The sequence below is a fragment of the Gracilinanus agilis genome, chromosome 3 (genome assembly GCF_016433145.1).
Source record: "Gracilinanus agilis isolate LMUSP501 chromosome 3, AgileGrace, whole genome shotgun sequence".
Lineage (NCBI taxonomy): Eukaryota > Metazoa > Chordata > Mammalia > Didelphimorphia > Didelphidae > Gracilinanus > Gracilinanus agilis.
Window position 1 is genome coordinate 413,672,311 of NC_058132.1, and position 16,264 is coordinate 413,688,574.

The window sequence follows — 16,264 nt, forward strand, 5'->3', positions numbered from 1 at the left end:
TTCTGTAGGGTAATTTGGAACTATGTGCAAAGGGCTTTAAAAAATGTTTGCCCTTTGTTCCAACCAAGCATACCACTGCTGGGTTTGTGCCCCAAACAGATAATAAGGAAAATACTTATACAAAAATATTTATAGTTGTGCTCTTTGTGGTGGCAAAAAATTGGAAAATGAGGGGGGTGTCCATCAATTGGGGAATGGCTAAACAAATTGTGGTATCTGATGGTGATGGAATACTCTTGTGCTGAAAAGAATAATGAACTAGAGGAATTCCATGAACTGGAAAGACCTCCAGGAATTGATACAGAGCGAAAGGAGCAGAACCAGAACATTGTACACAGAGATTGATACAGTATAACACAATTGAATGTAACAAACTTCTCTACTAGCAGCAGTGCAATGATCTAGGACAATCCAGAGGAACTTATGAGAAAGAACACTATCCACTTCCAGAGAAAGAACTGTGGGAGCAGAATAGCAGTAGAAAAACATGATCGATCACGTGGTTCGATGGGGATATGTTTGGAGTTTTGGCATTAAAAGATCACTCTATTGCAAATATGAATAATATAGAAATAGGTTTTAAACAATGATACATGTATTACTCAGTGGAACTGCTTGTCAGTTCTGGGAGGAAGAAGAGAAGGGGGGGGCAGGAATCACAAAATCATGTAACCATGGAAAAATATTCTAAATTTTAAAAAAGAATGGTATAGGTAGAATAGTAGCTAAAAAAACCCCAATATAAATCTGAGGTACACCTCCCCATAAATACACCCAGCAGTAATGGGAAAGAAAAAAAAATACTGGTAATGAGGCATACAGGAATATAACACATATTGCCAGGGCAATTCAAAACTCTAATACTGCAGAACCCCAAATGTCTTTTCCTTTCTTGTGGAGTACACACACTGCTCCTTCTTGGATCTATTTCTTTCCATGCCTTAACTCTTTATCTACCACAGTAATTTCTCTCTCTTGAATCTATAATTTGCTGGCAAAAGTCTCATTCCTTGAATCTGCTTCCTGCCTCGAATGCTATTCTTCTCTTCATTTTTATATAGGATATCTTTATCCCTCCTAGATGTTGCTTAATTATGTCTTACTAGGCAAATAAATTTGTTGCACAATGCTATGGATGATGGGTCTGGAGTGATTCCCACTCAAGGCCTGGATTCTAATTTGACAACTGGATCTTGCCTAGATGGACTGTAGAATTGACAAGCTAGGTTTTTAAAGGCAATCAGGGGGGTGGCCAGGCTTCAAGTGGCCAATGGCAATCACCCCTTCCATTTAAATTGAGGGACATTTTTACATTTTATAAACACACATACATATACATTTGTCTTGGCCATTTTAGAGCAATATTGACCATCCTCTCCTTCTAGATACTTTTTCATGTGTATGTGCATATGTGTGTGTATGTATGTGTGTGTGTGTGTGTGTGTATGTGTGAGAGATTCCTTTCTTGGTTTTATTTATCTACTCAGTCCTCTTTGCTGGACCATTATCTGCAACCAGTCTTCTAGATGTAAGTATACCCCAAGGCTCTGTCTTAACCCCCTCTTCTCTCCTTTCACTCTCTCTTATTGATTTTATCAGTTAACATGGGTTTATTATTTATATGCAAATGACTCATATTTATACTTCTATCATTAGAGTAACTAAATAGTACAGAGCTAAAACATTGGGCCTAGAGTGAGGGAAGTCTGAATTTAGATCTTCTTTCAGATCACAATGCAATAAAAATTATAATTAGTAAGAGTACATGGAAAGGCAAATCAAAAATTGATTGAAAATTAAATAATATGATTCTCTAAAAATGTTTGGTTAAAGAACAAATCATAGAAACAATTAATAATTTCATTGAAAAGAGTGACAATGAGGCAACATCATATCAAAATCTATGGGATGCAGCCAAAGCAGTAGTCAGGGGAAAATTTATATCCTTGAGTGCATATATCAACAAATCAGAGAGGGAAGAGGTCAATGAATTGGGCATGCAAATGAAAAAACTAGAAAGAGAGCACATTAAAAATCTCCAGATAAAAACTAAATTAGAAATCCTAAAAATTAAATGAGAAATTAATAAAACTGAAAGTAAAAGAACTATTGAATTAATAAATAAGACTACGAGCTGGTACTTTGAAAAAGCAAATAAAATAGATCTTCTTTTAGGTCCTTAGCTGTATGACCCTGAACATATAGGGGACTCAGCTAATAGGACATAGCACCTTCTTCATTCAGAAAATTAATTGAATTAACATCTGACCTCAGACACTATCTTTGTAAGGGAATAGTGCCTGACTTGAACTTAGAATAACTTACAAGACATATACATGGTACACCCAAATTTAGAAATATCAGTTCTTAGGATTGCTCATCCATAGTCTATGCTTTGAAAAGGAAGCAGAAAGGCAGGATACCAAGAATTGAATTTTTATTTTTTAATTCCTGGTCTTATACTTCTTTTTTAGTCTCTATATTCTTCATAGAATTAAAGCTTCTAACATATTTATTTTGATTTCCTTCTTCTAAATATGTTGTCTTGAAGATCTTGCCCTCCACCTCACTTACCTTTTCTCTATTGTGCCTCTTACCTAGAAATAACAATTCCTACCCAAGATGGAAAGAATAAACACAATGTCCCAGGCTAGAAATTGTCTTCGGTCCTTGATTGTTCTGTTCCTTAACACTTCCTGTTGGGGGTGGAGGACACCTAGGTAGCTCAGTGGATTAAGAGCCAAGCCTAGAGATAGGAGGTCCTAGGCTCACTCAGATACTTCCTTGGAACCAATACATAGTATTGATTCTAATACAGAAGGTAAGGGTTAAAAAAAATACTTCCTGTTGTCTCCTAGTTTGTGCTTTGGGTCTATGGTCTTCCATTTTTCTAATTGTTAGCTACCCCAACTTACAGCTCTGATTCTCTTTCTCCTAAAAGGATGATATTGTACATGGAGTTATAACATTGTTTCAGATCTAAGCACCAATCCTTGTGCTCAGTACTGTGTCAAATATAAAGTCCCCATCTGTCACTATAGACTTCTGCATGATTTTTCAGTTTTCCCTGGTTTCCCCTCCTACCACTAGATTGAGATTTCACCCTCTTCTCATTTGTTTTAATTCTTCTCTTTGCCATTTCACCCCTTCTCTTGTAGGCCTTCTTTTCCCAAAGAGACCATAGTAATTTTTCCTTTACAGTTTATCACTGACTTCATTAGGATATATCACAGATATATCACAGTATATCTTCTTTTTTCCCCTCTCCCCTTTTATGTCACCTCCTATTCTGCAGTTTAATTTCACAAAACCCACTGATTTGCCTGTAGGCAAGTTATGAGGTTTTTAGTCCATGGTATTTAGTCATATTTTGCTTTTACCCTTGCCTCCTTTAGAGAGAAATCTCTTAAGTCCTATTGTTTTTTAATAGCATAGATATAATTTTTCTGGTGTTTTTTTCCCCCTCCTGTGGGTAATGTTTTGTTACTTGTGCCCTTCTTGGTTATTATAATTACCTTTCTTATATTTGTCATCTGGTGTGTTGGCAAAACAAGTAATGGATGTAGGTCTGGTTTTCTCTTTAGGGATTCTTCAAATGCCCCTTTTTCATTGATGATTAGGTTGAGGTTTAGGTAATATAATACCTTTGTTGCATCTAAAATTCTTTTGCTCTTTGTGACAAATTATTTTATTCCTTTCTGAGTTTTTGTCTTCTGATGGATACAAAACAGTGGTATTATTCAAAATTTCTTTGCTTGATATTTGAAGGTTTTTCTCTTAGTCATTTGTATAATTTATATTATTCTGTTTTGGAATTTACAGCATTTCCCCCCTGAAAGTGATACATGGATTCCTTCAGTTAACACTTGGGTTTTCTGTGTTCAGAGGTTTTGAAATTTTTTCTTGTATTTCTGACATTATAGTATTCAGGCTTTTTCACTTACTCTTCTGACTTAATTTTTAAATTATCACTACATAACCTGACTTTGGAGATTACTATATTTTGCTTGTGTAGAAATCATTTTTCTTTTAGAATTATTGCTTTTTGCTTCACTCATTTCACATCTATATTCCTGATCAGTTGTTCTCTCTTTTGTTTCTTTGGTGAGATTTGCCACTGTGAATTCCAGTTTTTCTATTGTCACTTGATTTTTTTTTTCTGTGCAGGCTATAAATTCTATTCTCCTAGTTATTTCTCTCTTGAACTCCTTGGGAACATTCTGCTGTGGTTCTATGCTCTCTTAGAAATCCACAGGGTCCTTTGTCTTATCAGGTGCTGATTTGTTTTCTTTTGCAATACTTGTACTGTGAGTTTTATCTGAGACATCTTTCCTTTCACTAAGAAAATTCTTCCCTGCCGGTTTATCTGCTTATGCTTGAGGTTTTTAACTTAACTTTTTCCTTCTGTAATTTGTCTTTCATCTCTTCTTCCTCCCCACCCTCTTTTATTTCCTTCTTGCTCACTTTCTGACTCCTTCCTTAATGGCGAATCTCAATGCCTTTCAATGAAAGCTGCCTCAGCTTCCTCCCATGAAAGGGAATTCAGTTTTTATCAGCCCCATTATCTGTCTCAAGAGACTTCTAGGTGGAGAAAACTGGGCTTAGTTGAATGCTAGTCCTCTTTCCCTCAGGTTATGGTGACCCATCTTCCCTCCATAAGTGCCCTGACCCAAATTGTGTCTTAGTTTTCTATGAGCATTGCTGTAATATTATTGCTGTTGTTACAGGCGGAGCAAGCTTCCACTTTACTGTACCTCCACCTGAGTATGTGATGTGGCAAGGAAACAGCCCTCTCTGTTGTTTGAGACAAATGAAGTTGTTACCTCATTAGGGTTCATGTTATAGACCAGCGTTGGCAAAGTGGGAGAGCTCCTCCATTCCCTCTCTTCCCAGCGCCCCAGGGCATTTTTGCATGCCCCGCCCTTCGGTCCACTTCCTTCCTCTGCTCTCTCAGGTAATGGGAGTTAGGGGTGTGGTGGGTTGGGGTTGGGGTTGGGCGGTGGGGCTCACAGGCAGCTTGAAGTTGCGCTCTGGCCAAGGATACTAGAAAACCTTCTTCATCTGCTGTTTTAGACAATAGAGACAGCTGCAATTACTTTACTTCTTAATCATAATTCTTACTTTGGAGAAGTTGAAGAGGTTGTGAGAATTGATGAAAAGGTTTAGTGCTCCACCTCTGACACCAGTGACCCTGTGCTTTTAGTAAGTCACTCATGTTTTCTGTATTTTTATGCTTTTTCACAGTAATAAATTTTCTTAAATAAGTGTGAAACAAGTATGACTCCTGCATTAAGTAAGTTGAAATTTATAAATGACAATTAACAAATGGAAATCCAGACAACAGTTTGGGATATAGGTTTTCAGAATCTATTATGAGCTTCCTGTCAACTATCTTCTCTATAAATACATTATTGTCCTAAACTACATAAAGCTGTGTAAGTAGCAAAATTTTTAAAATGAAGATCACAAAAAGGACATACATATGATACATTTTTACCCTGTATACAGTGCTATCTCCTTTTTTGAATTGCCCAACAATAAAATTATGGTAGTTCAACAACAATATGAGAAAAAACCCCACAAAGGTTTGTTAAAAGATTTAGATTAATGGCGTGTGTAGCTTTTCAAAAAATAAATATTTTCATTTACAATTATACAACATTTTTTTTAGCAATCTTGGTGATAAAAAAAATCTTTTGAATTTCCTGGCACTTAGGCAAGTAACATTTGATTGTCACATCTTACAATTTTGAGATACTAAAAATAGTTTAGGGATCAGGGTCATTTCTCCATTGCAATAACTGATCCTAGTTCAGTTTAATACAATTTAGTGCATTTCAATACTACATTCATAATTACCCTATTGATTAAAAAAATCCCTCTGCAAGGCAAAGTTAATAAGGAAAATAATAAGTCAGATGTGGTTAAAAATCAAAAGGATTAGACCTTTACTGAAGAACTGAACTCTGACTTGTGAGGTATCTGTTTGATCATGTTCCAATTCCCAAGACTTTTATTCTTTAGGTCTCAACTTCAAAGTATTCAATATTTTTTTTCTCACTACCTAAGTAACTGGTAAGAACTATATCATTTCTCTTTCCAAATTATCATGCAGAAAAAAAGATGATCTACTTAATTCTTTCATCTTTTTTTCCAACAACCAAAAGTTTATAGTTGCGAAAATTTTATAAAAATAAAAATTTCATTCTTACAAACGTATAATTATGGAGAAGTTCCTATCATGGGATTTCAGGAACAGAAATGGCATGTATTCCTGCCCTTTTAGGGTCACTCTGACAGTCTGAACATATGAAATTGTGACATGTCTCACAATGTAATCTCTTTTAATTAGAAGTCATATGTCACAGAGGGCTGAATTCAACATAATGCTCTGCTCTAGGTCCAAAATGTCACAACTTATGGGATGGTTTGTATATCATGTTAATGGAGAAGAGGCATGCAATATACTCGAATATTTGCCATTGTGAGAAAGGTGAGAGAAAGGAATGGAAAATGCTGATCTGAAAACCCTTCAAGCCAAGGTCTACCTCATGTGGCAATATTTAGACATCACATCTGACACTCTCACTAACACTAATTGGTGCATACCAGAAATGTTTTATGTATTTTTGGAAATCCATAGAGTGGATTTATACACCAAGCTGGGCAGTTTGGATGAAGCTCAGATGGGTTGGAGGGAACAAATTTTAACCTATCTCAACTGGAAACATAAAAGTATTTTTTTAAAAAGTTATCTTCTCATTCCCTGTCTACCTGGCTGTAATATAACCTATGTGCAGATTTATAACATCTCTTGCACTTCTGTGTGTTGTTTAACTTTTCATATATGTAGCTTCTCAACTATATTGTAAATATTTTAAAGGAAAGGACAGTATCTTATATGTACTTTTTTTGGGGTCTCCTAAAACAACTAGCACAGTGCCTGGCAGAAGGGAGGGAAGCCCTCATTAAATACATAATTGATAGTCATTTAATTTTTCATTGACATTGCAAGCTCAAGACATTTGACTTTGTTTGAATTCTTCTCAAGGTTGTCTCTCAAGAAAAAAGAGGCTTAAAAAGGTTGTATCTACAACCTTATGACAACCCCTTCTGATGGAAACATTCTTCTTTCTAGAGCAGCTAAACTATAGTCCCACCAACTTTCTTCATTCATATATATTTCCTCCAGTTCTTGCTAATTATGCATTCAGCAACAAATCATCCAAAGTAATAAGACAAAATTCACAGATGCTTGCAGGTACTCAATATACAAGTACTCTGTATTAAACAGATATCTTGGAAAGCCCCTGAAATCTATCTGAGGCAAATACGAATGGAACAGTCTTCAAACACTACCCCAAACGAACTGAACACAAAATGATATCATGGCACCATTGTGTAAAGAACAATTTTCACACACTTGACCATGGGATAGTGAGAAAAAAACAAACAAACAACTGGGCCAGGACTTCAGAGAACTAGGCTTTGAATCTGGTTTTGTTACCTAGTAGTTGTGCGGCTGGGGGTAGGTGTTTCCCTTTCCTGGGCCTCAGTTTCCCTCCCTGTCAAGGATTTGGGCCAGAAGACGTCCATGAGGATAACGCTATATAACCATGACTTTGTGAAGCTACAAAAACAAGGTCAGGCAGGGAAAGAGAACTGTGAGGCACAGCTCAAGAAAAAACAAGGACACACTGGCACATGTGTAAGCCACAGTGGCTAAACAATGTTTTTATATCATTGTTCAAGATGTTTATATATCATGAGCCTCATTGCATAGTAGTGACTGTTAAGTAAACTTAAGGAGACCAGTCAAGTGTCCTAATTGCAAAGCACTCTGGTTTTGTCCTTCAATTAGCCAGGGCAGGAGAAATCTAGTTTTGGTCAGAGAAGATGGACAGACCACTAATACTCAGGAAAGTACATGGGGCCCTGATCATCAGAGAGGAAAGCCTGGGCCAGGAATAGCAGCTCAAGAGGTTTTCTAGGTTAAAGACTTGATTTCAATCTGAAACTGTGATCATGAAAGTCTGGATGCTTTAGAGAGGCCCTGCTGGAGACTAGGGGTTCTTACTCTTTTTTGTGTTATGGGCCTCTTCTCAGAATAATGGTTTTAAGCGTATAAAATAAAATGAAATATGTAAGGTTGCTAAGGAAACTAGTATATTGAAATAGTTATAAAAATTAAAAAAACAAAACAAAACAAACAACCAGTTCATGACCCTAGATTAAAAAGTATTGTTGAGGACCAACTCTTTATATGAATACCATCCATGATCACTTTATGAAGGTATTCTTCTTTAAAGAAAAGAGGAAAAGGAAAGAAGCAGGATATTGGTGCTGCCCCATTGTCCTAACAATGATCAACTTTATTTAAAAACGATTACAAAATAAACCCTGAAAACCCATGGATGAAAAGTAAAGACTAAAAAAAAATAGTTCGTGATACTGTTTATTATTGCTTTTAGAGGGCTTGGTAGTCCAATGTACAAGCCATATTTTATTAAATCAGAAGAAAATAGTGTTAAGATATAAAAATCTATGCCCATTGTTTCAATCTTCGATCCAAGCTCCTAATCTTCATTATTCATTTACTGAATCAATGTCAATTTATACATAGTATTTTAATTTAAAAGGGAAAAAAACATCTATCTGGGAAATAAGAAATATCAATTAAATAGAAAAAATACCATGTTGCTTTTTTTTCCTTGTGTAATATACTCTGCATGGTTAAGTTTTTTAGTCTTATCTTTTTTCTTCAAAACTTTCCAGATATGACTATTGAGAAGGGCAGAATTAGGAAATGATAATATAAAGATCTTAAATACATTCACATACAGAAATAGTGCATCATGAAAAGAAAACCTAAAAAACTAAAAAGATAGTCTATTTATTCACAGTACTGTATGCCAGTTTAGTTGGGAAGAAAAATGAGGAAGGAATATACTAAGAGGAGGATAGAGGACAAAGTTATAATTCCACCCCCCTTTCAACTCAATAATAAATTTGTTTAAAAAAAAAACATAGCTCGTGAATAAGATTAAAATGTAGTTGGTAAGCAACCTTTACTATACCTGCTTCCTTCCATTGAAGTTACCAAGAAAATATAAATAGGTTTAATATCTTCTTCATAAAGAAAATATCTGACCTCACTAACATCTTTCTAATACACAGCATTGACCAATACATAATTGCTTTATCAGTTTGCCTTAATTTCCCCCTCCTTCTACCTTCTGCTTTCTCAGAAAATTTCAATCCATTTGGAAATATTCTTTCCCTTGGAAGGTGAGGGTGAATGTTAACAATATCTAAGGTGCAACAGGAAAAGTGACTAGAAAATAGGAGAAAAAAGGCAGGACTGATAACATAGTGCTTAGTGAGGGAGGAATGGATTGGCTGGAAGAGTGATACACACTTATTCTGAGATAATCTGTCCTCTGCTGCCCTCATGAGAATTCATATTTCAGGGCTGGGTGGTAAAATAAACAACTCCAACAAGAAACAGTTTACTTAAAGACCTAAAATCTTTACCTAATGCCACAAGTTAAAGCAAACACTTTGGGAAAATAATATGACTTGGGATTATACAGAAAGGTAAAAAATATTATCCTTAGACACCAATTAGAACATAAAGGATTCTAATTTTTTTATGCAACTGAGTTATAAAGATTTAACTTGGGTTTAGACACGATTTCTTCAATGCTATTTCAAAGCAATTTGCATCTATTAACTCATGGAACATTTGAAATATCTGCATGTTTGCATATTAATGACTATCCTACCTAAATACAATGAGGGGCTGCCTCCAGGAACAAAACATGTCATACGTTTGGGGCATGGATGAAGGAAAAGAATAAACAAAAAAAGCTAAATTCTTTACCTTCTCTCTTTACCAATAAATCAAAATTCATCAACATTTTAATTTGTTTCATATGTTAAAAATAAAAACCTGGGGAAAAAAGTCTTCATTATCTCCATCTACCTATGACAGAAAGCTTAGTGGTGACACAACTACTTAAAGGGAATCTTATAGATCTGATATAAGGAACAAAGAATATCTCCATTGCACATAATAGAAAATTTCTGTAAATGTGCTACTCCTTAGACTGTATGGCAGATAGGAAAAGTAATTAGGTGGCTTTAAGATGCATCTTAAAAAAGGAAATTCATGTAATGTAGCCACTTCAGGGCAAATGGTGGAAAAGAATGGGATTCAAGTAGTAATAGAGAAATTTTAAAAGGGCTGCAAAACTGCAGAGTAAATAACTCTCATTTTATAGATATAGTTCCCAGAGTTACCTTGCCTCAAAAACACCCTATCTGTGACCTAAGTACACTGCATTTAGAAAATGGGGCAAACATTAGCTCTTGAAAATAAAAGCATTAAAAGATACAAGTGGAAAGGGGAAAAAAAAACCTATACTCGATTTCAAATCATCAATATGTGCTTTTCACTAGGAGAAATATTTCTTCACAGATGCCTTCCATAATATAGAAGGACTGCCTGAAATTCAGAACAGAAGAGGCCAGGTACTCTTGTTCCCATGACCCTTTATTTAAAACTTCACTGTAGGGAAAGCTGTTGATTCAATTAAAGAGGTACTTTTTTTTTTTCTGGGGAAGTTTGTGGAGAATCAAAGGAAGAAGAAAGAGCAGGAAAACTTGCCAGAATACTTCCCCATCCCCTTTTCTTTTCTTTTTCTTCTTTTTCTTCTTCTTTTTTTTAAAGTTTAAAGAACTACATTAGTTTTAAGAGAAAAGCATTTAACAAGCCTTCTCCTATAAGCACAGATTTCTTTAAAAAAAAAAATCACATATTTGTGAAATTGGTCATCTGGAAAATTCAAATCCTCCTGATACCACCCTTTTCCATCAGCAAAGCAAAATATTACCAGTTTTTTAAACCCAGATTTTCTTCCAAAGTTTGAATTACATTGAGATCCTTACATTGTGAATACAGGTAGAAAGTTGATGTTGTTCTTCTGCCAATCTTTCCAATTTCTTTACTCTTGGCTCAAGTTTTATTTGTTAATATTAGTCACCAGTTAATAAGAAAAAAGATAGTTTCTAAGTGTTTTTTGTTCGGTTGTTTTGTTTTTAATTAAGTTAATTTGATACCACACCATCTGGTTACACATGTTCAATCTGTAGCCATTAATTATTCCTTTTTCTTGAATACTTGGTTTCCATAACTAGAACCTTTCTCTATTTCAGTTACTCCTATCAGTCTGCGGACTCCAAATGAAGCTATAAAAAAAAAAATAAAAGGAAACAAATCAGATTACTTTGCCCCATACTATCGAATACTCATCTACATTAATAAGGGATAAACTCATCAATTAAAGGAAGCTCTGGAGTTAGGTCTGGAATTTTCCCTTGAAACTGCTAAAAAATAAGAGTGTTGGAATCATGAACTTAAAACATGTGATTGAATAGAATTGTCTTACATAATAGTATTTTTCATTGCTGACCAGGTTTAGTAAGGAGTTCCCACATATACCCCTCACACCCTCCCTCATTATCATGCAGTTCCTGGATGGAGGAAGAAGAGGAGCTGAGAGGGTGAGAAAGAAACTGAACATGTTGTTTTATGTTCCAGGCCAGTTTATGATATTGGAAAGGCATTAATAATGATTAACCTAGAGAAGCATATCTTTCATCCAAGAAACAAATAAGAGAAAATTCTGTATTGAACTACTCAATTTCTAGACTACTATGCTAATCCTATTAAGTAAGTAGGTTTGAATAGTAGCTTATCTAATTAAAAATTTAAAATAGAAAAACATAAGTCCACAAGGAACTTATTGACTTTTCTGATTTTTCAAAAGATTTCTATCTGAATATACATCTACACATACACTCATGTTTATACATATCCACATACGTATCTCATCCTTTCCTTTTTCGATGTATTGATACAAAACCTTCAGTCTCTACCATGGAATTTCCACCTCCAATAATAGATTAAGAAAAACTTTGAGTGAAAACCTGAAGTCCTTTCCAATTAATTATATTCACTCTACTTTGACCCAACTTTTCCAATCTCATCTTTTTTTTTTTTTTACCTGCTCCAAAAAATCCTAAGAATGTAAGTATCAGAAGGGGTGATCCACTTGCGAAAACACCAAATGCAAATCTGAAGAGAGGAGATAGAAGGATAGTTGCCCATCCAAGGAAATTCAGTAAAGTCCATGGTCTTCTGGCAGGTTTAATCATCTCCCCTGGAAACACACCTTTCTGTTTGTACTGCTCTTGTAAAGCGTCCTAAAAGTTAATAAAACAAAACAAAATAAAGAGGGTTCTCTTAAAATCTATCCTCTAAATTTGATAGCAAAATGTTGGCAAAGAAAAATGATTCATTCCAAGTGAAGATCTTTTTTTAATTAAATAAGCATTAATTAACTTAATAAAGCAATAAAATTAAGCATTACATGAATTCAATCTTAAAACACTAGTTAGAAGATAAACTAATAAAAATACGTACACATTAGGAAGAAATGTCCATCCTTAAATATAAATAATAGAGGCTTGTTTTAGAACTATTTGACTATTCACACATTTTGTCAGATTTTAAGTATGTGATTTAAAAAAAATGTGACTGAAAAGTTTGAGAAGAGGAATACATAAATGTGGTATTCTGGAATCACTACAGGTCACAAGTAGAGAGAATGAGAAAGTGCTCATTGTGAACCTTTTCTCTATGGGAATTATGTTCTTTAATTTATAATGGGATGACTACTCAATCTTGTACAAAAATCATATGAACAACCTTCTCCCCACAAACAAACACTTTCAACAACACATCCTTATTTCTTTCTCTCTTGGGAGAAGGTGGTCAGTTTCCTTTTCTACCCTTCCCTCCCATTCAAGTTTTAAGCATTTTATGAATAACCACAGTAGATAACAGCCACAAGATTTATCAAATCCTTTAATGCTTTATAAATATTATCTCATTTGATCCCCACCACAATCTCGGGAGATAAGTTGCGATTACCACATTATTTTACTGATGAAGAACCTGAAGCAGATAGAGGTTAACTGTTTGCTCAGGGTCACACAGCTAGTAACTAACTGAGGTCAGAACTGAACTTTAGTCTTTCAAAAATTCATGTCTGGGATTTTCAGTGGAGAGCTGCTCTGACCCTCAAATGCCCAACTTATTCTGGAATATTTTAGGCCCTCTTTCTTAAAATAAGTAAAAATAACACAACCATATCTGGTATTAATGCAGGTCCATCTTTGGCATCTACTTCGCCCCTCCTCAAGCACTTTAAGCCCTCATTCCCATCCCACAGTGCCCCCATACCCTCTTCCTTTCCTACTTTAACTAAAGCTTGATCTTAGATTCTTCATTGATAATAAGGAAGAATGAGTATTGAATGAGAAGTTAGAAGGACCTGGGTTCTAATTCCATCTCTGAAAATAACTACCTATGGCCACATACAAGGTGTTTACCATCTCTTGGCCTCAATTTCTTCATTTGTTAAATGAGTAAGATTAAATGATTCGGACTTTTTCAACTCAAAGAGTTGATCTACAAGGACTGATTCTGCCTTAACTCTTACTCTCTCAGAGATGTATATCTGCATAAGGTTCAAATTCTTAAGCCAGTCACAAGTAGTTTATCTAAAGCTTGTCCAGCATAGTAAAACAAGCTACACCCTACACTCTGTTGACATATTTTTCTAAAAGTTAGGATCACTTTTAGAGAGACCCTGGAAAAGAACTTTCATGGAGATTGGAATATAAAGGGAGCTGGTCTATAATGAGTAAGGAATAAAAAGATCACCCATGTGTTCTACTGGTATCCATAAACTCTTTAGAATAGGATTTATAGGAGGATATGGGCAAGAGTTATACAAGGTAAAAAGGTGGAGATATCCATAACATGGAGGGTGTGTCCACATCAATGAAATCAAAGACCCTCCAAAGTATCACTACTTTGCAATACTGTATTATTAGAGTCTTAAAGGTTGAAGTTGTAAATGTGGTGGAGGGAAGAGTAGAGAGAAATGCAATTATTTTTCAGTTTTTAAAATAAAAGACTTTCCAAATCCCCCAGATCATACCAGTTACTTCAAGAGAGCTAATGTTGATGCCACAATAAAGCAAGGCTGAAAAGAGCTGAGTCCAAGATTAGGGACTAGAACAATATCCACGATATATCACAAAGAACTTTGAGACAGTATTTCTATACGTCCCAAGGCATTTACCCTTTAATATTCAGCTCTCCCTAAACATTCTCTTTAAAAGACTTTTACTCTAGGGAAAAAACAAATTCTTTACCTTCTCCTGATAAAGCTTATGAAGCCACTGTGCTGCTTCCTTTTCATCCTGTGGGATATCTTCCAGAGGAAATCTCCTGGTTTGTTAGAAAGGTTAAAAATGAAGTGAATCTTCCCCACCTACAATTCCTCAAAACTTCTGTGTGTACTATATAGAATCAAAAGTATTTTAAAAGTATGGAAGTAGGGATTTAAATATGTGTGTGGTGTGTATATCTATGTCTGTATATACCACCGGCTAAAGGCATCAGGGAAAAAGAAATAATCAGTAGCAAATTCATTAAGTCCTACCTATAGCTCCACTGTAAGCAATAATTATTGTTTAGTGTAAGCAAGAACCCACCAGTCTTCTTAATGACCAAGAGATATCAACTTATTGACAAAAAGATTAAAGTATAAGATATTCTGTTATCTAAACAAATTTAACATAGTAACCAGCCCTCCCAAAATGGAAAACTCAGGCATTTACTTTTCAATTAACCTTTGCTTTTATGTTAATTACAGAGGTAAAAGGTGAGGCTTATTTTGTAAAGTTCATAAGATCCTGGTAATGATGGAATCTGAGGATCTGGGAACATTCTGGAAATCTTTCTTGGCCAAATCTCCATATTTATCATTCAGGAAGATGTTCCTTTACCACATTCAATAAGAAGATGGAAAAGTAACTGAGAAATTTGGGCCAGAAAAGATATCCTAAAATACCAGCTTAAAATAGAAGCAGTATGCAGCCAGCTGCACTTAGGAAGCCATTGGCTATCATTCTGAAAGTGCTTTGTGAGCCTTAAAATAAGCAGGAGTTCTTATTCTTCTCTCTCTCTCTTTCTCTCTCTCTCTCTCTCTCTCTCTCTCTCTCTCTCTCTTTCTCTCTCTCTCTCTCTCTCTCTCGTAATCAAACTTCATTAGTACATTCAATGGTAGCTGAAGCTAACAACAGGAAAAAGACAATGAAATCAGAAAGAACTGAAGAGTATTCTTGACTGCTGACTGCTGATAGGGGCTGGGGAAGACGTGCTTTCCACAGTTCCAGTGAGAAGTGGGAGAATTTTCTTGACTGTTTTTGTGGGTTCCCCACCATTCCTTTTTGGTCTTTTTGAAATGAAAATAAACCTTTCTTTATATTTGATGTCTTAGCCTTTGGGACTTAAAAGGGTTTTTTAAGGCCTCATTAAGGAGAGCCACATTAAGAGGTATGGGCATCATTAGGCTTTTCATGGTGGGGGCATGAGCCAAAATCTTAAGACATTATCCAGCTCTCAAATTGTACTTCCAGGCCTGACACACAGAATGCACTTATGGGGGTCATAACTCTAGGATCATACACTTAAGAGAAGGAATGGATTTTAAGTCATCTAGTCCAATTCTCTCATTTTACAGATGATAAAACCAAAGTCCAGGTTAAGTAACTTTCTGAAGATCATAAAGGTAGTAATAGAGCTAGAATTTGAACCAAGATCCCTAACTTCAAATTCAGTCAAAGCTTCCTCATCTGTAAAATGAAGGACTTTATTTATTCATTTATTTATTTACTTATTTTTAATTTTAAATGAGGGACTTTTTGAGAGTTAGACACTAGCAGCTGGGGATTGTCAGGAAAGGCTTCATGTAGAAAGTAGTGCTTGTGCTGAGCTTTGGAGGAAACTAGGGATTCTGAGATATAGAGATCAGGGAGGAGTGTCTTTTCCAGGCTTTGGGGAGGGCAAGTGCAGACATTGAGATGGGAGATGTGATACCATGAGAAATAGTGTAAGGCCAGTTTGTCTGAAGTGAAGTGTACATGGACAGGAATGATGGACAAGACATCTAAGGTCCATTTTTAACTATGGTCAAAACAGGGCATTTTAATAGAACTTTAAATAGAACTAGACAGGTCCAGCAGATGGCAGCAGTAGTTCAGCAGAAAAGCAGCAAAACAAAAGGTGTTCCAGTCTTTGTCCTGGAACTTTTGCACTGGTATAAGACTCCAAGAAAGATTGGAC

The 16,264-nt window shown here is 35.4% G+C and overlaps 1 protein-coding gene across 2 annotated transcripts in view; it reads right to left on the reverse strand.

The window, feature by feature from the left end:
- Positions 1-8,439: 8,439 nt before the first annotated feature.
- Positions 8,440-16,264, reverse strand: part of AGPAT3 (1-acylglycerol-3-phosphate O-acyltransferase 3) — a 132,852-nt gene continuing 125,027 nt past the window's right edge. For both annotated transcript variants that reach the window (XM_044670243.1, XM_044670244.1), the window contains 3 exons: positions 14,290-14,365; positions 12,069-12,267; positions 8,440-11,250 (listed from right to left, as the gene is read on the reverse strand). In XM_044670243.1, the coding sequence (XP_044526178.1) occupies positions 11,162-11,250; positions 12,069-12,267; positions 14,290-14,365 (364 nt within the window). In that variant the 3' untranslated portion in view covers positions 8,440-11,161. The remainder of the gene's footprint in view (positions 11,251-12,068; positions 12,268-14,289; positions 14,366-16,264) is intronic.